Genomic DNA, 16,515 nt, shown 5'->3' on the forward strand with positions numbered 1-16,515 from the left:
ATAGTAAAGGTTGCCCTCTTTACAGGGAAGGGGGTGGAGGAAAAAGTACCATATATGCATATGGTAAAAAAGGGTTTTGCCGCAGCTCACAACCCAAGGTCTCGGTTTTTGACCCTACCATCTTATACAAGCAATCATACTCACAGTAGGAAGAAATAGGTGTTCAGGAGACAGGAGGTGATGGTATTATTGTTATAACAACTATACTGTCTTGATCTTTACAAGAATACAGCAGGAAGAGTGGAGATGAAATAATCTGTGTAGCTGTGAAAAAATATCAAATATATATAGTTTCATATAGAAAAAAGAAATGCTTGTCTTTTCTGTGAAGCACAGTTGTCCAAAAGGTTTAATTATTAAACCTGTAAAAGTAATGTATACAGATGCTTGGCATGATTTATGTCAAGGTTAAGGCACCTTTAAACAAATATCTTGGAAAAGAGTAAACCTACTAAAATGCAAATTGCCTATTAAACACAATCCTTGTTTAAATAACACTTAAGTTTGCTTCAAAACTGGCACATGCTATTAAATTTTCTTGATACCTCATTGTCTCCTGATGAGTTTAGGATGAGGTATATGTCTGAGGAGTGTGCAAGGGGGAGGCACAGCAAGTTGGAATATCAGCCTTCATTTTGATTTTCCAGGCCTCCACCAATTACTGTTGAATTTCTGTACAAGAAAATAATGACGGAAAAACTAGTCTATAGTAAAAGATGAAAAAAATGTTATTGACACAGGGGAGTGAGATGGATTTTAACAGAGAAACTAGTTGGACCTGACTTTTCCAGGCTTGTACCAGATTACCAGTGTCTCTAAATACAAAGCTAGAGTCTTACAAATACATGTATAGGAACTTGTTAAGGCATACATATCCACCCAAGTTCACGTATGTATTAGGAAAGGTATAGATTAGACTGACTGCACCAGTAGTTGTGCTAAGATCTTTAAAATTGTTTGTGACAATGACACTTAACATATATAAAATGGAGATCATATAGATCTCTGTAAAGTACTTAGCCATCCACTGATGAAAAATGCTCCATAAGTATAAGGTATTCATTTTTTTAAAATGGAGTTTGACCTGCTAGACAGAACATTTTTACAGGTATCATTTATATTCTATTGTGTAAATATGCAAGGTAAAATATGATGAGGTGTATTTTCTTCCTATTGGATGCTGATATTTAATGGAAGTTTTATCTTCATGAATCAAAGTGTGAATAGAGCCTATGTGTGGGAATTATGACTAAGTGATGCTTGAGTGGCAGCCACATTATGTTTAGATTGTAAATACCATTAAGAAATTTTATTTTGGGGAAAAACGAGTAGAAGATGTACAACAAAATGTCTAAAGTAAATAATTTAGTCCTATATAATTTCTTCTTCCTCTCATCTGCAAAACCCAAATGCACTAGTTATCGTAGTGAATGATGACTATTTATAATTGGAACAATACAAGCATTTGAGATTGTTTATTCATTCCTATATTACATAAATTTGTTTGGTTTAATTTTTTAGTTAAAAACTCCTCCCCTCCCCCAGCATGAACCACTGTATGACATTTTATAGTTTAGAAAACAAATACAAATCCTGAAAATAATTGTTTGTCTTGGGATTGCTGAGATGACCTTACCTAAGAGAGGTAGCACAAATGCAGATGGCTACACTTTTTAAGAAGCTTCTCTGTATTTACTGTTTTAGTTTTGTTCTGTTGGGTTGCCTCTGTGACAGAAAAACTGGTCTCCTGTGACACCTTGGAAGGTTGCACAGTGCCTACTAATGATTTGCATCTTTGATCTCTCACAGCCTTTGGTAGTTCCAGATATTCTTTACAGATTTGTTTGTTTTACAGAAGAATTTCTGGTATTTCTGGAAAAAAGAGTAAGTAAAGACTCAACCTTGACACACGATAAATGCATGTTGCATAGAAGAATAAATAAGAAAAGGCCAATAGGAAGAAATCCACAAAACATTTGGCATTTTCTGATCATTTCCACCAGAAAGTAATGAGAGAGAAGGATTTATTTAATAGAAATGAACTGAACCATGTGGCCACTATTACACAACAGTGTAAGGCTGTTTCACAGAAAATTGCTAATCCAGCATTAACCTTGACATAATTTTGAGTTTAGTAGTTTTTAAGATCTCTGTATACCCATATTTTCTTTGTTTGCTTTATTAGTGCACTGTTTTTGGCAAAGAAATGGCCATGAAAACAGATGTCCAATAATTTTATTTTGTTGTTTTGAGCAATGGCTGAATGTGCTTAAAAGAAGTGTGATTTGTTAATATGCCTGTTGACTGCAGAAGACTAGTGGAATATCGCATACTAAAAGTAAAGGACAAAGTGTACTTTTTGTTCTGTTCATTTTTTTTAATGAAGAATTTTGAAGAAAGATGTTTATGCATTTGAAGAGAATTGTCTCTGAACAGTTCTTATTTATAAGCAGTTGAGGATCCAGTCAGAACTGAATTTATAAGTAGTCTGGCACAAACACTTAGCCAAAGATGTGTTTTCTAACTCCCTCAGTGATACTTTTTTGAAGCCTGATTAAAAACAAAGGAGAAAAGTATTTGTCAGTATTGCACTGTTTTTACACAAAGCTGTAAGGAATTGCTAATAAATTTGCTTACTTTTATCCAAGCCTGTTAGACATGGCAATTTGATTTTTCTGAGCTGTTCGTATTTTTTTTTTAATGTAAAGAATTATTTTGTGGATTTTTTTGTTTGTTTTCAAATTTCTTTTTAGAGGGGGAACATGAGAGAACAAACCTCGATTGTGTTTTAGGTAGAATTACACAATTAGCAGATGAAAAGGAGGAGTGAGATACCATGTGTCAGATCATTAGGTGCAATATGGCCAGTTTATGCCACACCTCACCTCTTGCCCACTTTGGCCACAAAATCTATCTAATTCTTCCTGGGAGAATAAATAACACCAGTGTAAGAATGATGCTGAAGTGGCATAAAGCCTGATGCAGGAGCTCATGTGCCCCACAGCCACACCCTATCTGCTGCCGCGTAGTACGATAAAGTGCGTGTGTTAGAAAAGAATGAGTGTAGTTGAAATATCACTACTCCTGCTGATCCTGGGCTGCATTTTCAGTCCTTTGTGGCTATTACAGACCAGCCAAAGTCTGTAACGTAAGGTACGTCTACATCTATGCCGTTGGTGGCAAATTATATGCAGCGTTTCTCAAATGCAGCCACCGTGGCCCCATGTAGCCACCAGGGACTTTTCTTGTGGCCACAGCCTCCTGGGCAGTGGTTGGGGGGAGCAGCGGAGCCACACACCAGAGGAGCAGGCAGCCAGTGTGAGTTCCCCATCTTCCCAGGGACAGTGGGGGTCAGACTTCTGGCTTCAGCTCTGGGGTGGCAGGCTCTGTTCTCCAGCTACACAGCAGCAGGCTCCATGCTACGGTTGTGGGGCTTCGGGCTCTGGCCCCAGCCCCAGGCTCACCACCCCATTGCCCCTGGGCCCCTGCTGTCTCCCTACCCATCTCTCCATCCAAGGCTTAATTTGGCCTCCGATTTACCAGGGTTGCGTAAGTCTGTTGTTAAAAGTGGTATTTGTATGTTTGTTAATATCACTTTTCACTATCTTCTAGCTATCAAGTCTGCTGCTGTGAGAAGTGATATTAGCAAACCTACAAATATCGCTTTTCACAGAAACAGATTTACTAGCTAGCAAGTCGTAAAAAGAGCAACCAAAAAAAGCAAAAAATAAAGAACCAACCAAGAACAAAAGACAAGAACATGCAAAGCACCTTATTTATGTTTCTATTCTCTTTAGATCCAGTAAAGAATACATACAACTGTACATTATTTTTATTATTAGGTCTGCAAAAAAACCCACATTACAGACGCTCCCTGACTTACACAAGTGTTCCGTTCTGGAACACCTTGCGTAAGTCAAATTTTGCGTAAGTTGGGGACGTATACCCTACAATTACCACCTCACCCCACCGCACCCCCCAAAAAAAACCACCCAAAAAACCCCAATCTTTTTCCATAAGTGCAGGTTTGCATAAGTGCCGGTTTGACCTGGGGAGCATCTGTAAATAAATTACACTGATTGGACCTGTATATGTGCATATTTATTTGTGGTTTTTTTTTCCTAAAATTACTTTAAGTATTTTAGGAAAAAGTGTGAGAGTGGCCACCAGCAAGAGTTCCTGGCCACACTCTGAGGCCACCAAAATTTTTGTTGTTAGAACCCTTGAGGGTCTGTGTAGCTACAAGTTGCCATGAAAAGTGAGCTGCAGCCACACGTGGTGTGTAGCTCCCCACTGCAGCAGGGAAAGGCTCCATCAACACAGAGCTGCAGGAGCCTTTCCCTACTGTCTCCCCTCGGTCAGAGCCTTTTCCCCGTTACTGGAGCCTTTCGCTTCAGAGGGGAAGGACTCTGCCAGTGGGGAAACAACAGGACGCTATGCTATGCTATAGACTGGGAGGCACTGCTTGGTTATGTAGAGCCATGTGAGGTAAATACCATAACGTTCTGGCATGTCTTTACTTAACTAAGCAGTGCTTCATCATCTACACTACTAGGGGTGTGTGAAGTGTATGTATTCTACCAAATCTTTGCAAGGAGTGTAGACGTACCCTTTGAGTAGCCCTCAGACCAGATCATAATCATCTTAGTTTGCAACTGGGGAGATTTAGGTTAGCTATTGCGTGTGGGAAAACTTTCTACGTCTAAGGAGAGTTAAGCACTGGAACAGACTGACTAAGGAGATTGTGAAATCCCTGTCATTTGGAGGTTTTTAAGAACAGGTTAGACAAATCCCTGACAGGGATGGTCTAGGTATGCTGATCCTGCCTCAACACGGGGAAAAGACTAGATGACCTCTTGAGGTCATTTCTATGATTCTGTATAAAACATTGTATGCACATAACTAGCTCTGTACTTTCATGTTACGATACTTAGTAGTTCATTCATTCATTTCATAGTCAAAATATTTGCCTTAAAATTGAGCAAAACTCAGTCATCACTTCAATGCCTGTTTTGCCCTTTTAAGGACAACAGAATTCGGTCCAATGTTATAAATTTAATTTTACTTTAAGTTGGAAAGTACTCTCTTATATAGGTGTGTCTTGAAGTTCTTTTAGCACCACATTGCTTCTATTCAGACACAAGTACCATCCTTCACATAACCCCTGCCTAGTGTTTTTGCTCTATGAGAACTTATGTTTAGTGTTCACATAAATAAACTAGTGGAGTTAATGTTTTTCTTTTCCTTCCTTCTATTGTTGTTGTGCCTATTTACTAAGGAAAACTGCATTCCATGAATCTTGCAATGTGCTTCATTCCTAAATCATCTCTATGCCATCTAGGAATGTCCGATCCTTCAGAATAACCAGCTGGTTTGTTACACCAGCTTTCCTGTCCCTTTCTGCCATAACAGGAACACAAATGGGTTGGAATGGGACCAAGGATATAGCCCCTGATTTGACTTGGATCATAACCTGAAGGCCTGAAATATCGGCAAAAATTCTCATCTTGTAATGTTTCCTATCCAGGAAGTACAGAAATCTCACTAGAAGATCCCCAGCTCAGTTCTGAAGACTCAAGCAGTTTAGATAAGATTATGAACTACATCTAATTTAATGCATAAGGCTCTATATGGGACTACCTAAACTACATAAAATTACTACAGAGCATAGTGACACATTTTCAAAATATCAAATGAAAACAATCTGGAGCCACTGGTTGCCCACCACTGTGAACAATTTTACTGGATAAGACTTTGCTATTGAATTCTTTGCCTTTGTTGCTTATCTTAGGATGGGTGTAGATTATTCTCTGCTGTGGTGGAGTCTATATGATCCCCATGCATTATGATTAGGTGAGAATCAACTGACCTTTGACCAAAACCATACTGAAAAAGACTCTTCAAATGTTAGTGAGGTGAGAAAAAATTCTGGTAATGAAAAACTCTCAAATTTGAGTGGTCCTCCATGACCTGTTTCCTTAATAAGCAAGTCTTTTTCCCAACTGCTAGGAACAAGGCTGGTTACCTCCTTTAGACGTAAAAGCTTCCACTTCTAGCTCTGAGAAGGGCAAACTGTTTGCTAGCTGTTGTCATCTCTGCTGTATGTGTTTGTATGGTAAAAATATAGAGAGAACCTAATGGTACACTACTGTAGGAAAAGAGAAGTTTGTTTTAAAATCAAAATCCCATCCAGAGCATCAAGTAAAAGGGATGGTACTGTATTGATGAAACCCGTACAAATTACTAGATACAAGTTAAACAGCAAATTCCAAATAATATGTTACAGTCAGTTTTTGGTCTTCCTTTCCCTGTGAGCTTCCCTTTGTGGTATAAAAGCCATAAATAGACCCAGGAGTAGCTCAGTGCTTTTGCCAACAAACCACCTTTTCTTTTGAAAGGAAATTTTCCCTCAGGGTTAGACTAGATCAGATCCTCTGATTATGCATTTTAGAGAACACTGTTAAGTTATTAGGCTAAAAGCCAGGTAAGGATTTTGATATATCCAAGCTAGAGTAGAGTGTTTGTATCAGATTTTGCATTTGTTATCAGGGCAATTGTAAAACTGCTTAAAAAAACCCCAACCCCTAATTTCATCAAAAACCCCACCTCAATTCCTCTTCATAGTCTTTGAGGTCATGACCCACCCAGCGGCCAAGCGGTGTGTATATCTAGTTTATACTGATGACCTGATTTATTCGGTAGCAGGGCCTTCACTTAATGCATGACTTTTACCCTGAAAAGTTACTGAGTAACATCACATTTCCCTACTCAAAAGATCTCATTGTATATGTGTTCAGACATATACCTGCCTGCTTTTCTGACTAAAATAATTTTTAAATGCTTTTTACTCCTGCTGACACTTCAGAGCCAATACTGTAGAACTATGAATAGAACTCCATATGCATCACCATTAGTGTTGGCTACTAAATTCCAATGTCTTACACCTATGCAAGCCTATTAAAAGCAGTGGGACTGCACAGACCACACAGATGAGATCCTTGCTTGAAATGACAAGTCTCTTCTAAGAGTTGAAAGGAAGCTGGTCTGCAGTCATGGTGAGCAGGCCACCACATATTTTCCTGTGGCGTTCGCTGGACAGTTTGGAGATACAGCCCTAGAAAATGAATCCTTTTGAAATGTTAAATGATGTTAGCTCAAATTTTCCCCCTTAATGAAAGACAAGGAAGCTGGAATGATGAAGGCTGCTGCAAATCATGGATTGTCCCCATGAGTAAATCAGTGTTTCGCTTGTTATTGACTCCTAGTAGAAAAAACTTTCCTCATTAGGGAGCAGATGATGAAATCTCAAACATATCTGCCTCTCAGTTCCATTACAGGGCCTCAGTAGTGTGGTGTGAGCTCAAAGACCCTGTCCAGCTCTCCTGGACTGTTGGTGCAGGAATTAAGATAAATCTTCCAGCTGCCTGTAAATGCTGTACAGTGAAGTTTTCAGCTATTGAATATCACTATTACATGAGAGAGATTGGTTCCTTTCTGTTGTGCTTTTGCACTGTCCAGTGCTGGCAGGGTCCTAAGACCTCCCTCGTGCAACAGACAGCACAAAATAGTCATGACGTGTAGGACCTGGAGCACCAAAGCTATAGCCGTATATTCTCATTCTAAGTGTAGAATGTGTCTGAGAGAGAGACGAGTTTCAGCAAACCATGGATGAACTTGACTTGTATGCACTACTCCTGTTAAAGAATGGATTTCTGCTGATATTTTATCTTACAGGGATATATTAACTTTCAGGTTACAGGAGACGAATTTGATCTTCCTGGAAATCATAGAGCTATACAAGAACCTTCTGTTTTTCTTCGGAAATTCTCTACAATTCACCAAACCACTTTAAAGAAAATCATCTTTGAGCTCTTCTTTGTAACCAGTTACTCATTTTGTTCTCAGATTTCAGTCTCCCACCTCAATTTCCATAACGTCCCATAAATGAGCAATAGCACTCTTTTTCTTCTCTCATCTCTGACCCTTGGCTTGTCTATCAGTCTCTTTTCAGCAAATTATGTTTTCCTAAGCTGTTTTTCATATGCAATATTTTTTTTTGCCCTTTCCAGGTCAAAATCCACTCAGATATAAAGCTATAAGATCTTGCACAGGGTGACTGAAAGGACAGATGATTTTCCCTCTCCTCGGTCTCCCTTTCATTCCAGATACTATCTCAATTCATCCTTTTATTCAATGGGATAGAGCACTGCAAATGAGACCTGGAAGGAAACTCTGTAGCCCTCTTCTGAAAAGGTGTGATAATGATGGACATAATCATTGCCTGGCAGATGGTGGTGATGAGGCAGAAGCAAAAAAAAATTTTTTTTGCGAAGAAGTACGCTCGAGAATGGCAGAGTTTGGGAGGTGAAGATGAATGCATACTTTAGAGGATGGAAGAAAATGCAGCACTTTTATGACTGTATCTTACTACAGGAAGGGTGGATAAGATTTGAGGCAACCAAAGCGAAAAAAAAATTTCTACAAAACCTTTGGCTTCACTGGCATTTTTTCCAAGGGGTGGTTAAGTAGTTAGAGAGCTTTCAGGCCCGTAAGGAGTTGTCCTCGCACAATGACGATCCCTGGTCCAGAGCAGGGGCTCTCAACAAAATTTTTGGTGGCCACCAACTCTTGCTGATGACCACTCTGACAATTTCTCTTAAAATACTTAATTAACTTTAGGAAAAACAAATATGCACGTATACATGGCCAAATTATTGCAATTTATTTGTTTGTTTTTTTGCAGACTCAACAATAAAAATAACGTACAGTTATCTCTATTCTTTATTGGACCTAAACACAATAGAAACCCCTCCCTGCCCCCATTCCCCACTACGTCTCCCCATAACCCAGAGTTCCCTTCTCTGCCCTTGCACCCCAGGCTGACCCCACTCCTTGCCTTTTGACTATAGTGCTCTGTATGGTCGCCCACCTGTAAGGCCAGCCCCACTGGAGCCCCAGGGGGAGGGGAGGAAGAGCCCTGCAGCACCACTGCCCCTGAGAAAGTGGGTCAGGTGCAGAGTCCAAGGTTCCTTCCCCACTACATACACTAGCCCCACGTGTCTGCAGAGATGCTGCCCGGAGGCCCCAGGAGGCTGTGCAGTCCAGGGTGCCGATCCCTTGCTGGTGGTGCCAGCAAACTCCAAGGCTGGGGGCTGCAGGGAGGGGCCGCTTTGCTGCACTCCCCCACCTCATCTCCACCCAGGAGACTGTTGAAGCCACAGAAAAATCTGCTGGTGACTGTATGCGGCCATGGTGGTCGCATGTGGGAAATGTTGGTCTAGTGGCCCTCACAGGAGCTTGACTGAACTGACTGGCTGTATAAATAGCAGTGTAAAATTCATGACTTGGTCAGAAGTACCACCTGCATAATAATTTTTAAAAAGACAACTGAGATTCTAGAGCTCAGTTCTGTTGCAAAGGGTAAATTCTGCAGCAGTTTCAGTGGCTGTGGAATTGGAGAGTGCTTGAGGCTCTGTATGTTAACATGATACATGTTCAACTGGGAGCCCTATGACTCTGCACTCCTGTATCTCAGAGACACGGTGTAACCGTGTCTAAGTTTTATATTTTCAATAGTAGAGATACTCTTCCCTACCCCTTACTCTAGCGTGGAAAGAATGCACAGTATATGTGTAAATCATCCTCATTCTGGGCCACCTACCCAAACTTTCTTCTCCATTTCATTACTTCTGTATAAGCCAGTATTCCAGCATCTTGCTCTTGTCCAGAGCTCTAGCCAGGATTATACAGGGTCCAAGTGAAGTTATCAACAACCCCCTGATAGGCCTTGGGGTGGGGTTGTGTCTCTGCAGCAGTATTTTAAATCAGGCACATCACGTATGTGTCCTGACAGCCAGACAGTTCTTGCTCCTTTTCCTCTTCCCTCTCCCAAATCCTGTTGTTTTATCCGTCTCTCTGTCTCTTTAGTGCACTACCCTGGCTGTAGTTTGTCTGGAACCCATATGGCAGATCTTAATTAATTTTTAATTCCCCTGTTACAGTCTGATCTTTTCTCTCTTATTTCTCTTGCTTTTTTAGTCTCTCTTAGTCCTCAAATTCATGCCAGGCAGATTCCAAATATTTGCTAGCTCTGTACTGTGCTCTGGTTTTCCTTCTCTGCACCGAGCAAGCTAGTACTCCTATAACTCTTAAGCATCATTTTCTCCTCTCTTCTCTTCCTGCCAACAGAGGTGAGCTAAGGCCATCCTCACATGATCTTTCATAAATCTGTATTTCTCCCTCAGGCCTGCCAACATGTGTTGGGTGCTTGAGCATAAGGGAGGGAAAGACATGGAGGAGCTGCCATCACCTCCTACTGATAGAGAAGAGCAACTTTTTAAAAAAGGCTGAGAGTCACTACCCATTCTCAGCTCTCCTGCAGAGTTTGGGCATGTGACAACAGCTCTGCTTGTGTTTGTACTGTGCTTTAGAAGAGATAAACTATTTAAAGTATTGAATATTATTAATATTATTATTACTGTTGTCTCTAGCAGTGTTGTGGTTCAGTCCTTGTGAATCACCCAGTTGTCAGCCCCCTGAATTACTCACACATTATTTATGGAGAAGAAAATAAAATTTGCAACAGAACCATGCCTTTATTAGTATGTTCAGCAGAAGAAACACAAGGTTATTAATGTCCTGAATCACTCAAGATGCCATAGTTTTTTGGAGGAGCCCAAACAAATAGTCTAAATTAGGCAAACTAACTTAGACAGTGGCTTGTTGTGCAGGCTGCTGAATGCTAGGACCTACCCGAACTCCCATGCCTTGCAGAGGCTTCCTTACTTCTTTCCTGAGGAGCCTTGCCCTTTTAAAGTTCCCTTGAACTACAAGCAAGGCCCAGCTGTCCTAATTGCCTCAGGCTTTGTTAAGAAGTCAGCTGCCTTGTTATATCTTTCCTGTTGTACGGGATTAACTCCTTGGGCGCTAGCTTCCCCCTTCTATCATAGCAGAAGCTACCCTGCTTAGCTCAGCCAAGCTTCTCCTATTAGTGCCATTAGACCAAGAATTGTCAATGGGCACCCCACTGCCACTGTTCACCTGCCACACAAAACTGAAAACAAGTCTCTCTCCTAACTCACTGTCTTGCGGTGACCAGACCAACGTTTTCACATCTTGCAGTTCAGAAACACCATCCTTTATCCACCATTCCATTATAAACCACAGTGTCCAATCTGTCTTACCTACTTTCTCTCAGCAAACTAGAAATGCTGCTATACTTATATTAATCAGTCTCCTGATATAGTTCCATGACATCATCACTATCCACCAACAAGGCTGTTTAAGCAGATCCTACTGTACCTCATTTTCCACAATAACTTAAACAGACTATGCCTGTTACAGGTAGAGGAGAGTTGTCCTGTGTATAAAATGCATTACTTGATTATTAATAATTTCCAGAATTTGAAAATAGTCACGCTGCTTATCATAGATCCATATTTAACATAGTATAAGCATGGTTGGGAGCATGGGCAGAATTCAGCTTTAAAGCTGTTTCTTGGAAACTTCTGAATTTTGAGACTTTCAGAAGTTCAGTGTTTTTTAATATACCATTCTAATAAAGTTGTTTTTGCTGAAGTTATGTAGATACATAAATATTGTACGAATTAAAGATGATATGCGTACAGCATACATGACACACATTTTGGAAGTAAAGAAATGAAATATTAATCAACTTAACTATACATACTGGGTGAAATTCTGCCCCCGTTGAAGTCAGTGGAGTTTTGCTATTGAGACTATTGGAATCAAGATTTCACCCACCATGTGTACAAACATATGCCACAGACAGGTCATGACAATGTTAGTTCTGCTCCAGTAAGGATGTCAACTTTCCAGCACCTCTTTCCCCACCCTGCCTCCCTAACAATGTTTTACTGTCACCATATGTATGCATGCTACTTTACAAATAGAATGAAAACAGCAGTCTGTCTTGGTACTTCTATGGACCCCATATCCATCTCAAAGCACCTCACAATCTTTTTAATGTATTGACCTTCACAATGTTCCTTGGAGGTAGAGAATTGCCGTTATCCATATTTTATGGATGGGGTGCTGAGGCTTAGAGAGACTGAGTGACTAGCCCAAGATCACACAGGAAGTCTATGCTAGAGCAGGGATTTGAACTCTGGTCTCCCAAGTTCTAGACTAGTGCCTTACCACAGGACCATCCTCCATGTATTTGGTCCTGCCATGAGGGCAGGGGACTGGACTCGATGACCTCTCGAGGTCCCTTCCAGTCCTAGAGTCTATGAGTCTATGTCTGAATGTCTTTCCTGACATAATTAATACTTTATATAGCGCTTTTCATCAGTAGTGTTTAAAGTGCTGTACAAAGGAGGTCCCATCATTATATTCATTTTACAGATGAAGAAACTGAGGCCAGAGAGGTTAAATGGTTACCTCAAGCTAGAAACAGAACCCAGGCCTCCTGAGTCCTAGTCTAATGCTGTATCAAGTATGCCATACTGCTTCCCTAGTCACAGAAATAGATGACCTTATTCCCCTTCCACCTTCCTGATGTCAAGTGGTAGCTTGTTTTGCACTTGTTCCTTTTTTGTCTGATTAAATAAATAGCTAAAAGTTAACTTAGTTGGAATAAAATCCCCAGTATTGCCTATTATTAGAGGTTGCTGAGTTGTCATTGTGTCTCTGGAATACATACTGTGTGCTGTGAAGACCCAGTCAAATGATAGAATTATAATTTGGCATGTCTTTCCCAATTCTCTGTACAATCTTACTTGGCTGCTCTACTACTTAATGTTTAAATCTGAAAGAGTATTGAGCACCATTAGAGAGAGCAGTGCAGTAGATCACAGCTGCAAACTAGCACTTAAGAATGCAGAACAAGTTATGGTTTAAAGTGCAATTTGTCCTTGACTATCTTCATATATTTTAATAATATATTCCCTATTGAATAAATGAGCAGAAAAATTAACTCTTGAGAAATTTGATTGGTTAAATGTTTGCTGTGAAAAATATAATGTATAGCTTAAAATAAAAACATTTCACAGCTTTGTTTGTATACTGTACTGATGTTTGTAGTCATTGTGTGATGAAAACTTGTTATATCATCGTATGATTCAGATTGTCTAGTCATAATTATATTGATAACAATGTTGATAAGTACAGAAATACTATAAACCCTGCCACTTGGAGTGTATTAACCTTGAATCCTTTACAAAAAAAAGGTAAAGAATCCTTAGAATGAAAATACTGACCTTTCAGATACTTTAACTTGATATTGGCAGTGACAACAGACTCAATAAGATGCTTGTGCGTACAATTGCTCTGGTAACATAACTTCTCCATAAATATAGTCATGCTGCTACACAGCTGGACAATTACTGAAATAAGTTAATTGGTAAATTCTGCATGTTCCTGTGTTCTCTATCACAACCAATCCTCTCAAATCCCAGAAGATACAGGTAAAGAGAATAAAATCCAGATTGTATACCTTGTGTACTAAAACTCAGTTCACATCACTTTAGATGATTTTATCTGCCCTCCATTAAATTCTGCATCAGATAGACTCTTGAAGGTGTTAAGGTAAAATTTGAGCGGAATTAGTGCATAACCAATGTATTTGAGATGGGCTAACTGCAGTAAGTAGCTCTTACTGAAACAAGCAAATAATGGAGGCTTCCAAACCCAGACAGGAACAAACAGGAACAAACTGTACTATTTCAAGATGTTTTTTTCACTGCATTTTGCATTAAGTACTAACTGCTACTGCAAATGTTGATCTTTCATGGGTACTATATGGGCTATTCATTCATACATAAATGATCTGTTTGGACAAATGGTATCTGTGTATATATTTCCCTACTCCCTTAAAGGCACCCTCCCCCCCCCTTTTTTTTTTTTTTTTGATTTGGTAGATCATGGGGAATTCATATGCAGGGCAACTGAAATCGGCCCGTTTTGAAGAAGCTCTTCACAACTCTATAGAAGCCTCTCTGAGATGCAGTAGTGTTGTTCCACGGCCAATCTTCTCTCAACTCTACCTGGACCCGGACCAACCTCCTTTCCTACCAGAAGGTAACTATGCAAATATGACACACTTCAATTTGTCATTTTTTTTCTGTAAAGGGGCCCTCAAGCACTGAGGGACTGTGATTTATAAAATATTACAGTTCAATTAATTCTTTGACGACAAGATCCATATGCCTTATGACATAAGATCCATCTTTTGTGCCTCTTAAAAGAAAGAGGGTTGTGGTATTTTGTTTTCAAGCATAGTATTGCTTTGAACTGCTGTGGATGTAGGGGTGATTCTGTTTTTGTATTCTTTTCAGATGTGAAACCAAAGGTGGAAGAATTGGACAAAGAGTTGGTACATCGTTACACACAGAACGGTAGTCTGGATTTTTCTAATAACCAAACTGTTAATGAAATGGAAGAGGAAGAGGAGGATGAAGACATGTCAGATTCAAGTAGTCCACCAATTCCATATTCACAAAAACCTGCCCCAGAAGGGTCTTGCACTACTGATGGTTAGTTCTCATTCCTGTGCTTAAATCAGCTCTCACTGTAATCTGTAGTATTTAAGATTAGAAACTAGTAATAATGGAAACTGATCAAATGAATATGCTGAATTGTGATATTGCCTGGTGACCAAGGCAGTGATTTTTATAAAGGGACCAGTAGTACAACCCTTACTCGCATGAGTAGTCCTGCTCAGAAATTTGGAACTGTGATCAAATTTTGGCTTTGGGCTGAGACTTCGTTTTCAATTATAGCCCAAAACAGAATGTAACATTTTTCAAACATAAATTTAGAGGCTTTTTAAAGCATTCAAGCTATTTTTAAATGTTCTTAAAGTCTATAAAAATTATACCAGTTGACTTGCATGAGTAACTAACATAGACAGTCAGCCACAACCTTTTATATGACTTTGTAGAATTCCAAAAGATTTTAAAATAGCTGTTTAAAAATATAGCTAACAGTGATCAGGGCAATATTGAAATAAGGGGGGTTGATACAGGGTATAAAAAGGGATGTATTATTTGTGAGAAGTGACTAAGGCTCATTATGGCCCTTGTTTAGCTACTAAGAGCCAAACAGTGAATATCTTCCTTACATTAGTGAGTATTTACTCAGGTGAGTATTATCATAGACTTCAAAAGGGGTGCTCGCATGAGTATCTGCTTACCAGTGTAACAGGTTCAGGGTTGCCCTTAAACTATTTAAAAGGATAAACAGAATTGTTGACAGTGCTTATTACTCAAAATATGAGCAGTAAGGAAATGATGTTGGATATTATGTGGATAGAATTGTTGGGGAGATAGTTGTTAGGAGTAAATATTAAATAACTGGTTTACATTGTTATTGATATATCCTACAGACCTAAAAATTCCTTTAAAAAAAGAACCTATTCATAACTATTATATAAACTTATTTATGTTAATGTTAAATTTCTGCTGGTTGTAGGCCTCTTTGCAGTAGTTGTTAAATAGTCATTGTTTGCCAACAGCTACTATACACATCTGAAATTACCAGTTTTCTCCTTATACTTCGAACAGAATTTCTGTGATAATTGGTGGCAAATGTTGAATTTAAAAAAAAAATTGTTGTCTATTGATCCCTTTTGGATCAATCTGTCTTAGATGGGCATGCTTGTCCTCCACACAAAGGAACCCCAAAAGCCTTGAATCCAAAAACACTGGGCTGTTATCAGAAATTGGGGAAAGTTATTGAGAGAGGTTTGTTGTGGTGTACTGTTCACATTGACTGATGTTTTCAGAGGTTTTTTTTCATTACTTTTAGATTTTAGACATGGGAATGGCACAGAAACTAAGTTGGTCTCACTGGTTGATGGTCTTGTAGCAACAGACCAAGATCAAGTGCCTGTGTTGATTCACTTAGATTTGTCACAGCATAGGATGCCATTTATCCTGATGATGCAGCACTGAAATGTCTGTGTAACTTGGCAGGGATAGATACGGTGGCTTTGTTGTTTTTTCTCCAAGTGGACTCCGATAGCCTTTGAGCAATTGTTTTCCTGCTCCTAGGTTTTCTCACTGGAGTACTCTGGGGTTTTATTTTTCTTCCTGTTCAGCATGTGAGACTATTTGGGGTGACGTGTCCTCAGAATGTTGGTGGAATTTAGTTCTGTGCCACCGTTTCACAGAAGTGGTTGTTTGCATTCCCAGTGACTGGCCAAGGTCAGGGCTTGAATGACAGCAAGCTGGTAGAAGTACACCCAGTTAAAGCCATAAAGCGACAGTGGTGGATTGTGAGAAACAACCTGAGCAGATGATGGAAGTGATTTTGGTCCCTTCAGGTGTGGAGTATGCCTGTCTTTGGTTGCTAAGTTGTACAACCTTGGGGACCTGTTGGATCCCTGGCTGCTTCTAGCTGTCTAGACAGCAGCAGTTGTCAAGAGTGTTCCTTTTCATATACAAACTGTGCCACAATCATCCATGCCTTTCTCACCTCCAGTCTGGGTTACTGCACATGGCTCTCTTTGGGGCTACACTTGAAGACTTGGGGTTACTTTTAGTGCAGGTAGAT

At 39.7% G+C, this 16,515-nt stretch overlaps 1 protein-coding gene across 5 annotated transcripts in view; it reads left to right on the forward strand.

Moving 5' to 3' along the window:
* GREB1L (GREB1 like retinoic acid receptor coactivator) overlaps positions 1-16,515 on the forward strand; it is a 219,940-nt gene that overhangs the window by 97,721 nt on the left and 105,704 nt on the right. For 4 of the 5 annotated variants that reach the window (XM_050939187.1, XM_050939189.1, XM_050939191.1 and 1 more), the window contains exons 3-4: positions 13,881-14,040; positions 14,298-14,495. The exons of the other annotated variant lie outside the window; for it this stretch is intronic. In XM_050939187.1, the coding sequence (XP_050795144.1) occupies positions 13,884-14,040; positions 14,298-14,495 (355 nt within the window). In that variant the 5' untranslated portion in view covers positions 13,881-13,883. The remainder of the gene's footprint in view (positions 1-13,880; positions 14,041-14,297; positions 14,496-16,515) is intronic. 5 annotated transcript variants of the gene reach the window in all.

This window comes from Gopherus flavomarginatus, chromosome 2, assembly GCF_025201925.1.
Source record: "Gopherus flavomarginatus isolate rGopFla2 chromosome 2, rGopFla2.mat.asm, whole genome shotgun sequence".
Classification (NCBI taxonomy): domain Eukaryota; kingdom Metazoa; phylum Chordata; order Testudines; family Testudinidae; genus Gopherus; species Gopherus flavomarginatus.